This window comes from Zophobas morio, unplaced genomic scaffold (assembly GCF_036711695.1).
Source record: "Zophobas morio isolate AGI-343-1 ecotype UQ-CSIRO unplaced genomic scaffold, CSIRO_AGI_Zmor_V1 ptg000007l, whole genome shotgun sequence".
Taxonomy (NCBI): Eukaryota; Metazoa; Arthropoda; class Insecta; order Coleoptera; family Tenebrionidae; genus Zophobas; species Zophobas morio.
The window spans coordinates 7,678,104-7,700,078 of record NW_026972112.1 but is presented as its reverse complement, the minus strand read 5'-3'; the positions used below and the strand labels follow the sequence as shown (position 1 = coordinate 7,700,078).

Below are 21,975 nucleotides of genomic sequence, written 5' to 3'. Positions count from 1 at the left end.
TTGGCAAGCTAGGCATGTTCGAGCCCACTGTTTAATGTCTCGCTCCATCCGGGGCCATACGAACTTGGTTTTGATGGCTTTGTACGTGGCTTTTCCGCTTGGGTGGGAAAAACTGTGGTACTTGTCGAAAACCCTTCGGCGAAAACGGGGTGGTATGTATGGCCGAATGTTCGTGGTTGATATGTCGCACCATATGGGTACCTCAGAATCTGTGGGAGTGAGCTTCCTAAGCTGGAGGCCTGTCGTTGGAGTTTTTCGTAACTCGAGGAATTCTGGGTCAGTCTCTTGTTCGTTCTCTAGGTCTCGAGGTTCTATTATCGTTGGAGTGGTGATTTCGTCGATTCGGGACAGGGAATCCGCGACAAGGTTCTGGTCACCTGTCACGTGAGTGATCTCGGTCGAAAATTGTCCAATAAAATCCAAATGTCGCAGTTGTCGGGGTGACGCCTTGCTGGATTTTTGGTGAAATGCGTACACCAGCGGTTTGTGGTCAGTTCTAATTGAGAAATGTCTGCCTTCAACCATATGCCGGAAAAATTTGATCGCTTCATAAACTGCCAGTAGTTCGCGGTCGTAGGTGCTGTATTGTACCGTCGCGCACCGCCTCGAGTGCCGACGGGGAAATTAGTTTCCCGAATAGTTGCAGGGCTGGTGGCACTTCCGGGCTTTTTCGCCGAATGTCTCATGGTAATAACATAACCCCTTATTCTCGTTGACACGTGTCCGGCTTCTCGAGTTCGAGCGGTGACGTCCGTAGCGGCCATATTTGTTTGTATTATAGCCGCGTCCTCTGTCGGTAACTAGGCGCTCTACTGTTGCCGTCAATGTCGCGATCTGCTTTTGCATGGCTTCCATAGGCGTGGTGCACTGCGTGGTGTTTTCGTCTCCAGTGGCGTTCGTCGTCCTTGTATTCGCTGCAGTCTTTGTTACGGTGGCGATTGCTGCGTGTGGCGCGTTGCTGATGTGGATTTCCACCATCTTGTCTGCCAGCTCCGCAGTGTTTTCGAGTGTTAACCCCGTAGTTCCCGAGAGTACTAACTGTACGTTAGCTGGTAGCCGCTGCAGCCATAACGTCTTGAGGAAGTCATCCTGCATTTGGGTACCTGCGAGGGTTTTCATCTCCCGTAATAATTGCGAGGGCTTCCTGTCTCCAAGCTCCAGTTCATTGAGTAGCTTCCGTACCTGGCGTTCTTGTGAGTCCGTATACGCCCGAATAAGCTTTTGCTTTATCGCGTCGTATTTGTTGCTCTCTGGGGGATTTGCGATGACGTCGGCGACGTGTTGCAGTACGCTGGAGTCCAACGCCGCTACGACCGTGAAATACTTCGTAATGTCCGTCCTTATTCGGAGGCTGTGGAATTGCGCCTCCACCTGCGCGAACCACAGCTGAGGGTCCCGTTGCCAGAAAACGGGAAGTTTCGGGTTTCCGCTGTTACTCACGGTGTTCACTTCTACCTCGTTTGTTGTAGCTTTCGATTCCAGGGCGGCCTTGGCGTCTGCGAGTTCCTTTTCAAGTTGGGCGATTCGTTCAGCGTTCGTCATGATGTTGCTTGTCAATCGGTGCCTGTTCTGTGTTGTTGCGTTTTCTTCTTTCGTCGAGGGTCACCAGTTGTGGATGTTTTTGGTATGGATTTATTTATGTACACATATTTACAACGAATGACATTTAAGCAACGTGGTTGTGTTGGAACTCTGCGGCGACGAGGAGCGTGGTGTTCTTGTGATCTTGCTGCTTCTGTGGACGATGGCGGAGAGAGCGAGTTGTGCTTCCATCAGGCCTTTTCTAGTCTCGCTTCTGCGTGGTACGCCAGCCAATTAGCGGTGTTCTTTGCAGGCGTACGGTTGGTTGCCTATAGCGCAGGCAACTTGCTCGCCACAAACCTTTATGGAAATATTTTCTGAAACATAGAAAATATGTGCTGACAACAACATACCAATAGAAGCAACAGCAAGAAGAAGAAAAATGCCAAAGAAATATATGTCATACTTGGTCACTGAAGAACTAAATAATTTGGAACGCAGTGAAATATTTAATAGAGAAGACTATTTACACAAAATATTTTATCCCGTTCTGGACTTAATTACAAATGAATTACAGAATCGTTTCGAAAAGAATTCACCAATTGTCAAAGCATGCGACGCCTTACATCCCGAGAATCCCTCATTTTTAAACTACGACAAATTATTACCCATGGCACAACATTACCACAGTGAACTCGAAATTTTACAAGCGAAACTTAAAATAATTCCAAATACAATTAAACAATATCAAATAAAAACAAAAGTGAATATTAAAAATATTATGGATTTTATAGACATGCTACAAAAGTACGATCTTGTGTTTCCCGAGATATTAAAATTAGGTGTCATTGGTGTAACAATTCCAGTTTCTAGTGCAGCATGTGAAAGGACTTTTTCGTGTTTGCGGCGTCTTAAAACTTATTTGCGAAATAAAATGTCGGATGAAAGACTTGTTCACCTGGCAATTATCAACATTGAACGAGAAACAGCTAAATCGTTGGACACCTCAAAAATTGTCGATGAATTTGATGCAGCTCATAAAAACCGTCGCATAATTCTACATTAACAACCCATCTCATTCCTGGTAAGATTTTATTAATTTTATCTTGACTACTAGCGAAGTTTTTTTTAACTACTTTTTGAATTGTTGGCATATCATAATGAATACTATATGTATTTCTAGTACATATACATACCTATATACAAAAAGCAAACATATCCGTACAGTAAAGTCACTAACGCATTAACGTGAAAATCTTGATTATTCTACCTCTCAATATTAAAAGTAAATACCTGTCAATTTCAACTATTTGCACCCCATTAAATTTATATACTGGTTGTGATCCAAGTAAAATGTTGATTTATACTAATGAAGACTTTTTTTAAAGGCCCCCTTATTTGAAATTTGTGCCCGGGCTGGGCCCCTCCAAAATAAAAGGCTGGTTACGTGCCTGCACACTAGTGACGTCAGTTATAGGCTACAACTCTCTAAGTGTCGCAAGAATTTAGTTTAATAATATCATATCATTTATTTGTTAAGTCGAATGATTAAATCTACAACACATTCTTGAGAAGTGAATAAATCCTTAACAATTTAGCCAAGGTTTAAAAACTATGATAACTCACACACTCCGATAAAATTGCGATATGTGGCCAAAAATTATAAAAGCCTCGCAAAGTTTAAAATTTGGCCATAAACTGTCAACAAAATGGAGCACTTACGTTGTGTTTTAAAATGACCCAATGCGTTTAAATGCAAAACGATTTTATTATTCAGCAACTTCAGATAAAAAAATAGCAACTTAAGATAAAAGAATTTAAATTTCAGAATTCAAGTTTTTTTTAACTTAAACTAGATAAGATTTTAGATTTTTGGAATTCGAAATTCCGGGATTTTTAATCAACTCTAAACGTGAAATTAGTAAAACTGAAATACGTAGTCCTGAGACGCCAAAGCTGCTAGTCTTTAAATCCCCAAATTGTAACTCTAGAAATTCAAAATCATGAAATTCTGAATCCTAAATTATTAAGTCCGGAAAGCCTGAACATTGACACTCTAAAATTATGTAACCTGCGGTTCACAGTAAAGCAATCCTGTGATTCTCGAAATTTAAAATAATAAAATCCTCAAATTTTGAATCTTGCGTCGGGAAAATTTTGAATGCAGAATCTTGAAATCTCAAGTCCTTAAATTGTAAATCTTGACGCTTTGAATCCTGAAATTATGGAACCCGAAATACACGGTCGTGAATTTTAAAACTGACTGGTCTGATATGCAGAATAGTTACTAAAATCCGCAGCTGAAAAATTTACAATCTTGAAACTCCGAATTGTGTAATTCTAAATCCTTAAATCCTGAACATTTGAAAACCTGAAATCACGAAACCTAAAACAATAAATCTGAAATCTTAAAGCTGTAAATACTGAAATCCTTAATATTAAAATCCTCAAGTTATAAACCCTGATATTTTGACTACTGAAATTCTCAATCTAGTAATCCAAAGCCATCAGGATACGATATCTGCAAAAGCTGAGTGTACGAATCGCGAAATCCACAATGCTGGAATCCTAAAATTGTGAATTCTGAAATCTCGACTTCTAAAATTCTAAGTCTGTACCCTGGATCTTAAAAGTTTGATTCCTGAAATTTACAACTCCTAAACGTCCATCTTAAAATCTGTAATGGTCAATTCTGAATTCTAAGAGTAGGATTCGCACATGGACAAAGTATCACTTTTTACAGGCCGCAGAATCATTAAATGTTTGTTAGTGGTCCAATTTGTTTAAATAATGATGTGTTTATTAAAATCAAAATATATCACAAATTAATGGAAAATACGTCGAATAATTTTAACAGGAATAGCAGAGGAAAATTAATGATATAAGGTTTCACGTAACGATGTAAATTTACAGTAGACATATATTGGTCCTATACAAATTTTATCACCCCGCTTTAACCCCCTTAGGGGATGAATTTCGAGAAATCTGTTCTTAAACGATGCCTCCAGTATAAAATGAACATTCTCTCCAAATTTCAACTTTCTAGCATTAGCGGTTTGGGCTGGGCGTTGATAGGTCACACGGGACTTTGTCTGTTATAATAAGTAATCTATGTATGAAGATTATTGGTTTTTCCAACGCTGCAAAAGATACAAAGATATAGTGAACCAAGAGTTATAAGGTTATATGGCCATCATAAAATCATCCCATTGTGTCGAAGTTAAGTTGTTTACAATAGAAAAGGTTTTAGGGTCGTAAATAACGTGTCCACTGCAGCTCGACCGGCTCTTCTGGTTTCGTTCAGGGGCGGCTTTCACTAAATATGAAAATCCACCACTCCACTATTTCTTTACTACCTGCAGCCGCTGAGGGTTCCGAAATAACCACTCGCTTTGAAAGCCGGCCCTGTTAAATATGAGCAAGAAATGTTTAGAAGATGATTTATTGCCAACCGGTAAGCTTAGTGCGAACCACACAAAGGGGGTATTTATTTGCGGTCAACTACTTTTATGATGGCCATATAACCTTATAGCTTTTGGTTCACTATACATCCATTTATAAAGTTGAAGCTGTAAGCGGGAATTTTTAACTATTAAATAACAAAATTTGTCATTGCGAAATCAGTTAATTGTAGATAAGATTTTATCAATTTATTAAGATCAATAAATAATTTAAGAGCCTTTTGTTAATTCCGCTCTCAAAAAATGAGTAACTGTTTTAATGTACATCCACTGCGACAATGTCTTGGTCTTATTTTATAAAAATGTGGCTCATTTTCCTAGCTGCAAACCTTCTTGTCTTGCTCTATAAGAATATGTTTACAAAGTATGAATTTGTCACAAAATGTTTCTTAAATTAAAAGCAAAAATATTGAGTAACATCTTTTTATTTATTTTATGAAATCAGGGACATGGGACTCCTGTCTAAGCTGATGGAGCTTATTTTCCTAGTTACGAACCTTTTTGCCATTTGAAAATGATATTACAAATGTGTATCAGCAAACGTAGCGAGCGAAATTATGTGTGATCGACTACATTACCAATTTTTTTATTTTTCTAATACCGTTTCAAAGCGTTGCTGCTTTTTTGGCGCCAAATATAAATTTTAATTACGGGTACCAAAACAGTTTGCACGACGTTCTGTGCTCCTTTCATTTAAATTTACAATTTCCTCGTTTCTTGTACAGGTGTTCCCAAACAGTTTTTGCATCCCAAGAGCTACATCATCAAAAACTGCCTCAACTCCCTTCAAATTAAATTAGTTAATTTCATTTAACATGATGTTACTCCTACAATACCTCCTGATCTTGTTTTGTTGAACATTCGCGGTACGAAGTGCCTATACTTCTGGCATATTGGTAGGCTTCGTCTATAGTGACCTAGCATTTTTTTATTTTCAATAAATAAACAAAGTGAAAGCGATATATATATTTGTCTATTTTCTGTTAAATTCATTTTGTTTCCTAACACACATAAGACCATCGGACTTTCAACATATTTTTTAATTCGGCAAACCATTTTTGTACGCTGTTAAATGTCTGGTGTGAAGTGACCAGTGGCGTAACTACCGGTGTTCCGCGTGTTCAGCGGAACACGGGCCCGCTGCTTCAAGGGGCCCGGTCCGGTCACACGAACATTTTTTTATTAGATTTTTTTTATATTATTGTCCAAATTACATTCTGAAATAAAAAATTCGAAAATGTGCGGTAATCCCAGGATCGATGGTCGATCGCTATTTACGAATTTTTTGCTGCAAAGGGCGGCATCTCAATATCATATACTTAGTTTATATCGTAGATTTCGATCCGATCGAATTTCGAGACGATCGAAGTTGTCAAACCCACTTTAATCTACGGGCGTTTATATCACGGAAAACAGTCCGTTCGATCCACTGATTTGTAGTTTGAAATTGGTTTGAGTTTGACGTTTGGAGAAAGATAATAGTGTAACATTATTTCTATTTATCTGTGAAGTGGTCAACATAAATAATAAACCTATAAAAGTTCAAGCCTGTTTACATCGCATCTTCAAGCATTTGAATCCGTTTTAGATCCGATCGGTTCGATTCGATCCGACTAGTTTGTCGGATCGAATTTTGATAGTCAATCCGCTTCAACATTCGATCTGCAGCGTTTATACCATTAGTTTCAATCGGATCGGACTGAGTCGATCGGCTCGAAATCCACGATATAAACTAAGTAATAGACTCAATAAACTCGGGTTTTAGCGACCGGCACCGCGGTCGAAAATGCATCAGCATCTGTTTGTAATAAACCTGTCGCAGTGTCGCAATCCCATTGTAGCAAATCTAACACCCCATGTAGTAAATTACCAATCTTTATCCGACAAAAGTATGACTAGGTAATTTATGATGCAAGACAACAAAATACTTAAATTTTGTCCTCAGTTCTACAGTGAAACTTCATGCTGTAATAAAACGTGAAAAAAAATCAGTTTCAGTTGTGTTTTATGAAAATTTTCGTATTTTCAAAACTATTTTAATTTTGTTCTTGTGGTGCTTTTTTGGAATAATAAAATATATCTGACGTATGTTACAACTAATTTTTTAAGTAGAAAAAAAACTGGACTGGGAAATTATTACAGAATGACCTACCTGTAGTAGTGTCACTGAAATTATCACAGCATGTTTCACTTTTCTTACAATACCTCTTTCGGTGGTTTCAGCGGAAAGATCTTTTTCGACATTAAAAATGACTAAAAATTTTTTAAGAAACAATGAGCCAATGCAGATTACCTTCATTGAATCTCTCAAATGGAAATCAAATTGCTAGAAGCTTAGATGTGTCAAATTTTGTATCAACTTGTGCCCATTGAAAAGCAAGAAGAAAACAATTTTGAGATTAAAAAAAAATGGGCATTTTATCTATACTTCTATACTTCTATAATTACTTATATTATAAAGTTGAAGAGTTTGTTTGGTTGAACGCGCCAATCTCCGAAACTACTGGTTTGAATTCAAAAAATCTTTTTGTGTTGGAAAGTCCGTTTATCGAGGAAGGTTATAGGCTATATAACATCACCCTATGATTAATAGGAGCGGAGCAGAAATGAAAAATATCGGAAAAACGGGAAAATTATTCTTCCTTTGACAGCTTCCGTTGCTTACGCTGCTTATTAAACGGTTAAAGTTACATAAAAATCATGTATGATGGAATTGTTCCCTTCTAAAAGTTCTAAAAAAAAAGTCCGCGACAGCATACGTCAATCTTTTAAGGTCGACTCAGTATAACCTTTTTTATGGTAATGAATTTTTTTCTAAAATAATTTAATATAAAATTCTGGTGTCACAGTGTTTGTAACCAATCTCCTCCGAAACGCCTTGACCGATTTTTATTAAATTTTTTGTGTATATTCAGTAGGTCTAGTAAACTATTTTTTAAACCCCTAAGTGATAAGGGTGACCCACCAAACTTTTTTTTTTATTTTTATTTTTTTAAGATTTGGCATCAAAAAATACATATAACCCTAAATTTTGACCCTTCTACCACCAACCCCCATTTTTTAATAACGATATGAGTATCTTTGCTTTCATCCACAGATGCGCAATAGGGTTGCAAGATGGCCATTGAATATAAATAATCATTGTCGTACGATAAATTTTTATGTATTTATTTTAATTTAATTTTTTATTTAACTATATACCAAAATATTCACTAGAAATGCCAAAACAACGTTTGCCGGGTCGGTTAGTTTCTAATATTGTATATATTTTAATTATATGTCTTCAGGTAATTATTGTATTTTATTTTTTTAATTCAATGTTTCAGGTAGAATGATTTTAATAAAACGTTAGCGCTAATTGAAATCTACTCATTCTTTATTCATTATACTCGTATTTTTAAATATTTTTATTTCGCTGTTCATTAGGGGCCCCACAGTGTTGTAGAACACAGGCCCGCAGTTTGATTGTTACGCCACTGGAAGTGACTATATTTTTAAAGCATTCTTAACCGGAAAGATCCAATATCTTAAATGTTATGGTTATTATGGTTTTTATTCTTGTAATTTGACTGTGATAGTATCTATGACAAGTTCATAAACGAAAGAAGAACACCCCAAGGTTGGTGTTGTGTTATTCCGGAAAGAATTTTGTACATAATAAGTAATACTACCTACTAGTTTTTCCCACACCTAGAAATATAAAAAAATATATACAGGGTGTCTCAGAAATAAGTACATTAATTTTAATCAGTTATAGAGCTCATTGAACTCAACAACTTTTTTTATTAGAGTTTTGTCAAGAACTTTTTAATTATGACGTTAAAAATTGTTAAAATTATACCCGAATTAAGGTTACCCGCCCATGGATCCTCAGTCACCCATGGACACTAATAATTATTGTAATTAATAATTTATGGCCAAAAACAGTCACTAGGATACGTATTTTCCTAATCTTGTCAATATGACAAACATTTAGAGAGAAATTGAAAATTCTGCTCCCTAATGGCGTACGGAATTTCATCGGCCCAAATGTGGATGTTGAACACCTTACCTCGTGTAACCGACCTCACCAGTTGATGGTATAAGAGATACAAAATTTGCTTGTTCGTTTATTTTTCAATTAACCCACTCACAAAAGTTTTGCCTACGTGGTAAGTGTGTTAGTTTCAATAACTGAACTTTCTGGTCCTGAAAGGGGTACATTTGTTCTCTGAGTATCCTCCAAATACTACTCTCTGATACATCACACTAGACAGTGATGCGTGCTAGTGCCCGGTCGAGCTTCGACAATCTTCAAAACAGCCTCTTCAATATTAGCAATTCTATTACTACGTAACTTACCCCGATCCTGAGGTGCAGGTTTAAAAGATCCGTACTCTCGAAAATGCTGCAACGTTCTTAAAACTGCGCACAATTAGCTGACGATTTGGGAGGTTTTCTGAAAAAATTCGTTGGGCGCGAGTGCCATTTCCCCGAGCTTCACCGTACGTTAGTTAAAACGATATCGGTGCATTCCGGATTTGAAAACAAAGCCATTTCAACACATTTCGTCTATAAATTAGAAATCTGTGCCAAACAAACTTTAAAGAGACAACGTTTAATAAAAACATTGACATAAAAATGATTGTCAGTGTCAAAACGGTTGCTACGGTACCTTCTTCATTGTTGTAGTGTTGCTATTATTTAAGTTATTATTTAAGGTGAACATAGACGGCTCGTGAATATATGGGTGGGAAAATTCGAAATTCGACTTGAGTTTTCGAAAAAATGCTAGATAAAAAAGTTGTTCCGTTTCACGAGTTCTGTTACTGGTTAAAATTAATGTACTTATTTCTGAGACACCCTGTATATATGGTTAATTCTAATGTTAATATAGATTGTATGCTTAAGATACCTTGATCACCCAAAAAAATTACTTTACGATTGATGGTTTCCATTTTAAACAAATTAAAATTAAAGTAAAAAAACCAACACTTCACTTTGAGTCTAACGATTAAATGAGCAAACTTGTCTTTGTGAAAAGAAAGATAGATGAAATTTTAAGATTAAGTTATTCACAATCTATAGTTTGATTTTTCCAGTTATGTTTAATATACGTATACCTATACTATGGTGGAAAGAAACAGTAACTTCACGACGAACATTTATATTTATTTGTCAGTGGCGGCTTGTCAGGTGAGGCAGGTGAGGCAGGGCCTCACCATACATAATCATAAAAAATGTTTTTCTTCCATTAGTATGAAAAATGGATTTTTTTGTACGGGGTAATTTAAAATTAGCGCGACAACTGAACTTTCTATGCCAACCACAAAATAAAGGCGCAGCGTTATTCTAACCAATCATGTATTTTCATGCGTTTAGGCCGGCCTCACGGGTTGATTAAAATGTGGGAATAGGAGGCTCGATGTTTTTACAACGCACAGTATTACCGGTTCCGTTTATTATGGGAATCAAATGCTTTAGGACAGATAGTTTTGAGGCCGGCCGCAGCTCTTATCTGATTGGTTCTCCTTCTCAGCTCAGTCCACATCATAGGTCAACATGCACGTGCGTTTTGCATTTTGCAGAGTGCATAAATTTTAAATTTCAGTCGTTGTCGTTAAAGAGTTCGGTACTTGGTTAAGTAGTGGATTGTGGAAACTCCGATTAATTTTATTTGTAATTAAATAATAATGAACATGGACGCAGGCCCATCTGGTACTCAGGTAATCTCTACTGTTCGAAATACAAATGACATTGTTATTAACTTTCTCGTGAATAAATGTCCCTCCAATAAGTTAACATACGAAGATAAACTGTTTGTAAAGTAAAGCAAACGTCCATGTCCAGATCTAAGCTTAACATTAATTCAAAGAGAAAAACAAAAAAACAAGGTGTTCAGTCTCAATTGGTATACAAAATATGATTGGCTTGCTGGGAGTACAACTGTGAATAAACTTTTCTGTTGGCCATGTATTTTATTCTCGAATAGTGGAGAATCGGTTTGGTGAGAAACTTGATATGCAGATTTGAAAAATTTGTCGCGTTCCTTGGAAAAATATTCCAAAAGTAAAGATCACATATCATCTACTTCCAAGTTTGTTCTTCTCGGCCAACAGAATATTGCCAGTACTCTAGATTCTGCTCGCAAAATTGAAATAGAAAATTTTAATGTCAAAGTTCGCGAAAATAGGAAAATTATTAAAAGGTTAATTGATGTTGCTATATTTTTATGCACACAAGAGCTTACCTTTAGAGGACATGACGAGTCAGAAACGTCTTTCAATCGCGGAAATTTCAAAGAATTAATTTCATTGTTGAATAGATAAGACACCTATATGGGAAATTTTTTGGAAAAAGATTCTGACAATAAACCCGTGTTTTCCGGTACTTCAAAAATGATTCAGAACGAGTTAGCTGAATTAATTTCTTTTGTCATAAACAAGAACATTAGCAAACAAATTTTTGAAGCTCCTTTTTTTTCCTGGCAGATTGATGAAACGACTGACATAAGTTGTAAATCGCAATTATCAGTTATTTTTCGTTACGTTATCTCCGGTAAAATTGTCGAAAGATTCATGGGGTTTTTCGATGTTAGTTCTGGACGAACTTCTGAAGGTTTATTTCAATTGCTACATAATTTCAGTAAATACAACCTACAAGATAAATTAATCCATAAGTATTGTTATTGTTTATATTATTTATAAAAAATTTTTTTGTTATTTAACACGGTTTTGAAGCGGTTGTTCGAAAACTACAATTTTTATTAAGTTTTCATTTTACTTATATTACTATTGTTTTGCCACATTTTTTATTTACCTTTGTTTTAAACCTTCCACTTGTTATCATTCTTGTTTCCTATTCTGCCCTATCCTTCTTTCTTGGCAAGAAAACTCTACACCTCCACGTCGGTTCTTGCCGGACAGTTGATTATGTGGTGCATTTTTGTTAATATTTTTTTATGTTCAAATTTCCTCTGATCAAAAAACGCCGAATTCGTGATAAAATAAATTTTCATCTAGTATTGACGTATAAAACCAACTTACAATTCCAAATTTCTTAAGTAAGTCGCCAAGTGTGGGAAAAATGGAAGTGGAAATTTTTTTAATCTCAGGTATCACTTTCAACTGACAGGGTAGAGTAATTTACAGATATAAAAAAAATTATATGTATTTAACTATTTTTACGTCATAAGGTGTGGCCTCACCAAAATTTTAGGTCACCAGCCGCCACTGTTATTTGTTCCTATATTGACAATATTGAGTGCTCGTCTTGGCGCAAAATTTAATTTTTAAATCGGGACACCGTAACATTTTAATGTAACAACACTGCCATGCATTCCACTCCTTACACTTAATTTTAGAGTTTCCTTATTTTCTGTATGGGTGCTCCGATACACCGCGAGGTACCCAATTAAAAACTATTTCAACTCTCTTTATAACATAAATAACATAGTTTTATTTAACACGACTTTGTTCAAGCATAAAAGTATAGCCGCTAGAAAACATATAGTACCGTCACCGTGGAGCAAACCTGGCGGAAACTTAACAAAAACAAAAATTATTGACACCATTTGACAGATCGCGAAATTTAAAATGGTTTTATGTTGGATTTAAAGTTTGTAGTTTATATACAAAACATGGATTTTTAATTTGAATAAAATATAAAATTTAATCAATAAAATCTTTTTTGACAATTAATTGACTTTAAACAAAAAGACCACACCAAGACCACATGACAACACCGGTTTACGCGCTGTCAACCACCTGTCAACTCTCTGCTGACACAATTTGGTTCCAAACCAGGATAATTTATTGCGTTACCAACTAGATTTGCTCCACTCATACAACAATGGATGACGATTAGGGTGATTCAAAAAAAAAATAATTTTTTTTTTCGTGTCAAAGAGGTTCAAAAGTTTCTTTTCAACGTAAAAAAATACCAGTTAAAAGTTGAGCTCTTAATATTAATATTAAGACCGTCCGCATCGCGTTTTTCTATTTCCCATAAGAATAACATGGGAAAATTTTTGTTTGCACCTTCTGATTTTTATTGCTAGCCCGTCGTGTGTCGTGAAAAAAATTCAAGCACATATTTTTATAGAGAATTGAACGCTCTACAAAAAGTGTCTCCTATGATTTTGCGAGAAACCTGACTATGATTTTTTAACCCACTGATGCTGAAAATGTTCGGAAAGAGTTTTACTGGCCTTATTATAGCATAAAATTATAAACAATTACTGTTTAAAAAACTAAATTTAAAATGTGTATAAATTTTTGTGGTGATTTATTCCAATAAGACCATCAAATTTATTGTAATGCATCAAAAACGTCAAAATTTGCGATAAATTTAACTTTAGCCTAAAATAACTCTTCAACTATCAGGTTTCTCGCACAATCATAGGAGACACTTTTTGTAGAGCGTTCAATTCTCTATAAAAATATGTGATTGAATTTTTTTCACGACATACGACGGGCTAGCAATAAAAATCAGAAGGTGCAAACAAAAATTTTCCCATGTTATTCTTATGGGAAATAGAAAAACGCGATGCGGACGGTCTTAATATTAATATTAAGAGCTCAAATTTTAACTGGTATTTTTTTACGTTGAAAAGAAACATTTGAACCTCTTTGCACGTGTGTAGATATCACACCCCAAGGTTATCTCCACGTTATCCTCCCAAGAATTTTCAACATAACGCTTTATAATAGAAGTTTTTCCCGCACCTAAAAAAATAAAATAAATATACAGATGTTCAGATGAAATTCCGCAGTCTTATCTCCTTAGAATGGATAGATATCTTGCTATCCTCTAAACGGCATTGCTTTCAGCTTGAGAGGGGATTATTAATTTAGTACCTATATTGCAAATATGACGCTCAGACGGCGTTGGCGTCACGGTGTAGTCTTTTCTAAATTACAACGTATATATTTTTTATAGATTTTATTTTCATTTCACCGACATCAAAACGGGAAAATAATCTAGATATGTATATGGAACGGTAAAAGTGTATCATGCCTGTGGGTACCACTACCTTCTGGTTACTACTGGTTGATTTCAATTACGCGGTTGACTGGCATTTTTTATTAGTTCAAATTAATTAATTAAGGTCAGGAAACTTGTAGATTGTATGTTTATATTACCTGAAGGCCCTAAAGCAATCACTTTAATAGGGTTGGATTCCATTTTAAATAACCAACACTGTACTTAGACTTAATGAATAAACTTGTTATTGTAAAATCAGTTATGTACAGATTAGAGTAGAGATTTTAATAAGATAATAAAGTACTCAAAATCTCTAATTTATCAATACTGTCAAAGATAGATATCGTTGGGATTTGTTCTATAAACCAAGTAGCCCATTTCCAGCAGCATCGTCCTACTTTCTGGTCGACTACATCACCGAAATGATTTTATTTTTTAATGCGGCTGAGCGGGTCATTGCTGCTTTTGTTAGCGCGAAATTTAATTTTTACTTCCCGAGCGTAGGCAAAGGAAGTATTGTAATCGAGTCCGTGGGCCGACTCTCTACTTTTACGTTTTCTCGATCTTTCATGACCCCTAGAAGACGAAGAAATAGGTCTCCCATTTCCGTCTGTCTGTCCGTCTGTCTGCCGTCCCGGATTTTTATTAGACAGATAATCTCCGAATGTACTGGACCGATTGTTGTGAAATTTTGTACTTATAACTATTAGGAATATCATGTAGATGGTAAAACGCTAACCAAAATTTGTCTAATCATCCCCACCACTAATGCGATGACGTCATTTCAAAATTGTACATAGTAAATGGGTCTTAAATTGTATAAAATAACATAGTCCTACGCATGTAGTTTACGACCCCGAATTGAGTTTTTACCCGAAACGTCCAGATTTTTGGAAAAAAAATCAAAATTATAAAACAACATTTTGCAATTTAATTTTGAATCTGCTAACCCGAATGTTTTGAAATGTTGCAGATGTTTTAAGGCTCTAAAGAGCATCATAAATCTTTAGTCAAAATATATTTGGTTATCCCCTCCAAAAATTTGATGACGTCACCACAAAATTTTGCTGAATAAATCCTATCTAAAATGTACAAAATATGGTGAGTCTCTTCTTGTGATTTACCATTCCATTCAAATTTTTTCGATTTGCATATACAGGGTGACTGAAAAAAATTAATGAATGCGTCAATTTATTTTATTGATATAATCAGGAATTACAGAATCGAATGCTTTGAAATCTTGGAGATGTTTTAAAGTTACCATAAGCATGGTAAATTTTTATCAAAATGTATTCGTTGATCCCTCCTAAAAAAAATTGATGACGTCACCCTTAAATTTTGCTGAATAAATCCTATCTAAAATGTACAAAATATGGTGAGTCTCTTCTTGTGATTTATCATTCTATTCAAATTTTTTCGATTTGCATATACAGGGTGACTGAAAAAAATTAATGAATGCGTCAAGTTATTTTATTGATTTAATCAGGAATTACAGAATCGAATGCTTTGAAATCTTGAAGATGTATTAAAGTTACCATAAGCATGGTAAATTTTGTATCAAAATGTATTTGCTCTTCCCCCCTAAAAAATTGATGACGCCACTCCAAAATTTTGCCGAATAAATCCTATCTAAAACGTACAAAATATGATGAGTCTGTACTTGTGATTTATCATTCCATTCATATTTTTGGATTTGCATATGCAGGGTGACTCAAAAAAATTAATGAATGAGTGAATTTATTTTATCGATTTAATCAGGAGTTACAAAACCGAATGCTTTGAAATCTTGGAGATGTTTTAAAGTTATTATAAGCGTGGTAAACTTTTGTTCAAAATGTATTTGTTCATCCCTCCAAAAAAAATTGATGACGTCACCCTTAAATTTTGCTGAATAAATCCTATCTAAAATGCAAAAGAGATGATGAGTTTGTACTTGTGATTTATCATTGCATTCATATTTTTTAGATTTTCTTAAGAGGTGGCTCAAAAAAATTTATGAAGTCAATTTATTTTATTGATTAAATTAAAGGCAACACTTATTATTAGTATTACATTGGACCAACCCAATTTGGTAGGCGCAAAATTTTTTAAAGTAAAAACTCGGTTGAAACATAAGGGTAACACACTTATTTACATCTACTTTAACATTACAGACGTGCATTTGTTTTGTGCGCTGACTAGGTTCCGCGAATGTGGTATAGACATGTTTATAATCAACCAATTGTGAATTCCACCGTCAAAAATTAAAATAAAACCCAATGTTTTATATAATAAGTGGAAGTCGAAGCAATAAAACCGATGGTCGTTTTGTTTACAGTTTCTCTGTTTGACTCTCACGTATGCTGTTACGCTTGTCATCTTAAATTAAGAATGCTTATACATACACGATTTTCAGTTCCCTCTCATATTACACGCCGGCGCCGTATACGTGAGTAAATTGTTTCGTTATTTTATTGATTATAACAAATCAATATTCAAAACGACCCAATTCATTTTCCCGAAAATTTTGGAATACAATAATTTTATTCTTAGTATTACACTACATCTATCCCAACTGATATACGTGTCCTTGCAAAAATGTTGATGACGTCATCGCAATTTTTTTTAAATTCCCACTACAAAAATGTAATGAGAAAAAAAATACAATAGGCATGCAGTCGTCAAGTTTCCGACTGCGAGGGAAGTACTGTCTAAACTCTTTAGACCAATTTTTAAATTTGGAACCATAACACTTTGGTTTAAGGGGATGTTTGCTAAATGAAAACTGTCGGATTTTTTATTTTGCCGTGTTATTGTCTTCACAAGAAATTTGCGTGTAGAAAAATAAAGACGAGAAGTACTGGTAAGCTGGTTGAAACTCAGGAAAGCTGGGGTGTAATTTATGACACCCATAATCTCTGGTAACAGTTCGGCACCCGCTTGTCGTGTATTATTGTTCGATTTTCGTTCGTCAACAGTTCAATTTTCATATACGAATTTATAAAAATGACCACAAGAAATTAATAAGAAATAAAAATCTGAATGTGTACAAAAATGAACTTCGAAAAATTAAGACAACAAATAGTAAGACCAAACAATTATAATCTAATTGGGAAACTGATTGATTTACAACAAAAAAAGCAGTCAGCCGAATAATTATAAATGCAGTTATTTTTCGGACACAAAACAATCACTTACGCAACACTTAAAAAGATTTGTGGCAAGTAAAATAAAATCAATTTTAAGTGTCCAAATGGTTCTACTGAGTGTGTCCCTATACTGAAATGCAACGAGAAAATCACCAATTTCTGCATCAGTACGTACCTATATGTCATGATGTAATGCAAATTATAAAATAAACTAGAGACCAATAATTTGTTTCGTTTTTATTTATGCGTATTTATAAATATACCCAATTGTTTTACTTAAAACTAAGTACTTCAATTATTTGGATTACATATTTCAACTATAACTGGTTCCCTAGCTGGTTAGTATCGGCGAAGTTCAAACTAAAGAGGTATAGAAACTACCTGTGTATACTGAATGGTTATCCGGCTAATTATAAGGTTTATGGTAATCTTTTATTCAACAAAATAAAATTCTTTCAGGTAATACACTTTGATCTTTGACAAAAAGCCGAGAAGCAATAGGATTGGTGATTATATAAAGTAACAATAATAAAATTTCTATTAGTAACATTGACTTACACTTTATGTAAGTGTATAAAAACAGCGGCGGGTCTAAAAAACAATAATATTTATATGTACAGAAATTAGGAAATAAAAGCATAATAATAGTAAAACTGATCAAATGATGATTAAACTGCATTTTTTGTTTGTAGTTTTAGTAGGTTTTTGACATAATAATTCTGATAAAAGTTTTTTCGACTTTTTCGTGGCTTTGAAAGTGGAATCTTCGACTTTCGTCCCATTTCAAAATTTTCTCTTTATATATTTCAATGGTCACAACGAGTTCACTAACTACACTAAAGTAAATTTATGCAAAGATTAAATTTGTCACCGAAAAGATGTCGGAAGTAATAAATTATCCCATCGGTCCAAGAAAGCTCGGTGGGTGTTATACACCAATCCGAGAGAGACCGCAGCAAGAGACAGCAAATGGAACGAATAAAATAACATGATCAATTTTAAATCAAAATTATGAAGTTTTATAAGTCGCGAATTTTTTATTTTTTTTGAAATATAGTAAACACTTCAAAGAATGTCCATGACTTACTTTAATGTGAATTTTATAACTATGGTCGGCACAGTCGGACCTAATATTAGTGTGATTTTGAGCATATTTGCGATTTTATTAGAGCAAAACAGGTCAATTTTTCTCCAATTTTATAAGTTCCGGACACTAATAGCATATCAAAGATATTGTAAAAAAAAATTGGGTTCAGTTTCCAACTAGTTGTCTAGTATTTGTGAAACAAAATCTACTGTAAATTCACTGAAAACTAAACGGATAACATCACCTTAACCGCATCATCATGTACTGTGCTATTTCCACCTAAATTTACAGTTTCCTCGTTTCTTGTACAGTCTTTGCAACCCACCAGCTACATCATCAAAAATAACCTCAACCTCCTTTAAATTAAAAAACTTAGTTTTATTTAACATGATTGTCCTACATTACCTGTTCTTGCATTGCTGAACATTCATGATACGAAGCGCCTATACTTCTGGCATATTGATAGGCTTCATATTTTGTTACCTAACATTTTTTTTAATTTAATAAATAAAACAAAACGAAAGCAATACATACTTGCCTATTTTCTCTTAAATCAATTTTGTTTCCTACCACACATAAAACCATCGGACTTTCAACAATTATTTTTAATTCAGCGACCCATTCTTGTACGCCTTCAAAAGTCTACTGTGACGTGACGTCAAAAACGATTATGGCGGCGTTTGTTCCACGGTAAAACATGGAGACCACGGATCTATAGCGTTTTTGACCGGCAGTATCCCATATCTTAAATGTTATGTTTTTTTTGGTTAAATATTGTAAAATGTATCTACCTGTAATTTGATGGAGAAGTTATCTACCACAAGTCTGTGAACGAATAAAGAACCCCCCACGGTTGGTTTTGTGTTATTCAGGTAAGATTTTTGAACATAACGAGTAATAATACTCGTTTTTCCCACACCTAAAATTATAAAATAAATAATATTATATACAGTTAATCTTAATATCAGTAACATATATTGTGTGTTTAGTATACCTTGATTCCCTAAAACAATTACTTTATGGCTGATTGTCTGCATCTTAAACAATTAAAATTAAAGTAAGGAAACCAACACTTCACTATCGATAAAATGTGAAGATTGTGAAAGAAAAATTTATAGATAAGATTTTATATATTAAGAGTAAGTTATTCACAATCTAGAGTTTGGTTTTCCAGTGCTGTTAAAAGTACATGTACATCATACATATTGATAAAGTTACAAACTGTGACACCACACTACTTCTTTTTCTTTCTAGGCATTTTATTGTACTTAAATTACTCATTATAACTCAGTAACAAGTCTTTGAATAATGTAATACTAATAACCTACAATAATTATATGTATGTAATTTTTAATGGGACAAGTAGAGAACAGTGAGTGGAAGACTTAGAAACATAAATACCAATTTTTATCTCTGTTCCTTTGACAAGGGGAATGAGAATGGGAAAGTATGAAATTTTGATAATGTCTTCAATTTTTACAATTTCATAACTTTGCTGTGGCAAGTTTGGCTTTTTCCGAAGCATTAGTGTTTGAAATATTGTGTCAGCCGATAATGGGTTTTGTGCATTTATTATGAGTAGCATCAAAATTTCTAGAAACCCGTAAGAAATATTTATTAATGTTTCATAAAATTCACTTTTAAAACTAATTTAAACAGATTATTATTCTTGTGACACTGAAAAATTTTGGCAAACTGAAAGCTACTTATTTAGTTGTTTAAAAAATAAATAATAAAAAGGGTTAGCGTTAGATACTTGTGCTAAATTTTTAATAAAAGCGCCAAATTTTGAAGAAATAAATCCCGAGCTCCAAAAATCATTGCAGATTCCAAAAAAAAAAAACATTAAGTTACAATATTTCATGCGCATTGCTCTGAACTAAAAATCTAACACAGAAGCAAAAGCGTAGATAAAACTTAGTTATCAACAAATATCATTTAAGTCGGGTTTTTCAGAAAATTTGTATGTCATAAGATAAGCCACACTAGTGACGTCAGTTATGGGCTTCAATTCTCTAAGTGTCGCAAGAATTTAGTTTAATAATATCATATCATTTATTTGTTAAGTCGAATGATTAAATCTACAACACATTCTTGAGAAGTTAATAAATCCTTGACAATTTAGCCAAGGTTCAAAAACTATGATAACACACACTCCGATATGTGGCCAAAAATTATAAAACCCTCGCAAAGTTTAAAATTTGGCGATAAACTGTCAACAAAATGGAGCACTTACGTTGTGTTTTGAAATGACCCAATGCGTTCAACTGCAAAACGATTTTATTATTCAGCAACTTAAGATAGGGTAAATGTGTACAAGAGTACGCACTTAGTGGAAAATTGTCAATAACTTTTTAATTTTTTTGGATAGACAAATTTTATGATATGGGTTCGTTGTATACATGTTTAGAGATCAGATATATTGAATTGTATGTCCCAAGACCACTATATTTTAAGAGTAATTTCAATTTTTGTCAAGATGTGTAAATGCGCACTCTTAAACAGTTCATTGCACAAGAGTGCGCATTTGAACGCTTATGAGTGCGCATTAAATTTTATGAAAAAATCTTTGTTTCTAAGGTGAAAATAAATGGAAATAAGTGACTAGAGACTACACATAAAACGGGAGACATATTTCTTCGTACTTTAGGGGTCTTGAAAAGTCGAGAAAACGTAAAAGTAGAGAGTCGGTCGACGCACTCGATTACAACACGCTCGGGAAGTAAAAATAACAAACAAAATCACCATAACCACCACCACACAACTTGAGAAGCAGTACAAAGTAGTAGAGTTAAATAATTCATTATCGTATGATATGTATCTCCAAGACTATTAGACTACGTATTGCAAGCAATGCGCAATCTTATACAATACCTCGCTGCGCACTCTTGTACATTTGTACATAACCTAATGTTTTCAAAGTTAAAAGCTTTTGATGGATAGAAAGTATAAAACTGTTAGTGTATAACGAGACCTTAAAAGTTACAGCTAATGAAAATTATTACTGTAAAATAAAAGAACTGGTACGTACCTTACAAAAAACTAAAACTATGAGCGGTAAAAATTACATCCACACAACGTGTGAGCATAAAATCGTCGGTACGACCAAACTATAAACTATATTCAGGTCACTTTTGCACCTTTATCTCAGGTTTAGCATTAAATTCTGAATGGTATAACTTCATCTTACCCAGATGGCACTAATAAGCCGAAATCATCAGTGCGTACTCTTATACATATTCGCACTCTTGTACACATTTACCCTAATAGATATTTATTTTATTAGGAGTTTAAGTGATACTTTATGTGTCGAGTATGGACGATTAAACGCCGAGCGATAGCGAGGCGAATTAAGTCCATACGAGTCACATGAAGTCACTTAAACTCCGAATGAAATACAATATTTTATTTTCAAACGATTAAGCTTCTTTTGAAATGATTGTTTTCTATCTTCTTGGTTCATTAAGGAATTGCCTTGATTTCACTTACCATGGTTACTATGGTTGACAACCACTATGATTTTCACATATTTATACTCCGGCGGAGTATAAATGTTTTATTTATACGCCGGCGGAGTATAAGTAGTAGTTATACGCCGCTCAAACACGGTGTCATAGAAATAACACTTAAACCCCGGTAAGAGCGTCATATAAGTGTCATATATGTGACGTTTGAAAATAAAAGTATTTAAATTTCAGAATTCAAGTTTTTTTTTAACTTAAACTAGAAAAGATTTTAGATTTTTGGAATTCGAAATTCCGCAATTTTTACCAACTCTAAACGTGAAATTAGGAAAACTGAAATACGTAGTCCT

At 34.3% G+C, this 21,975-nt stretch overlaps 1 protein-coding gene and 1 pseudogene across 1 annotated transcript; both read right to left on the bottom strand.

Moving 5' to 3' along the window:
• Positions 1-624: 624 nt before the first annotated feature.
• Positions 625-1,542, bottom strand: LOC135123909 (uncharacterized). Its single transcript, XM_064048768.1, has one exon. It carries the CDS (start codon positions 1,540-1,542, stop codon positions 625-627), a length of 918 nt encoding a protein of 305 aa, XP_063904838.1.
• A 108-nt stretch (positions 1,543-1,650) lies between these two features.
• Positions 1,651-19,198, bottom strand: LOC135123908 (uncharacterized; annotated as a pseudogene).
• Between the last annotated feature and the right edge of the window lie 2,777 nt (positions 19,199-21,975).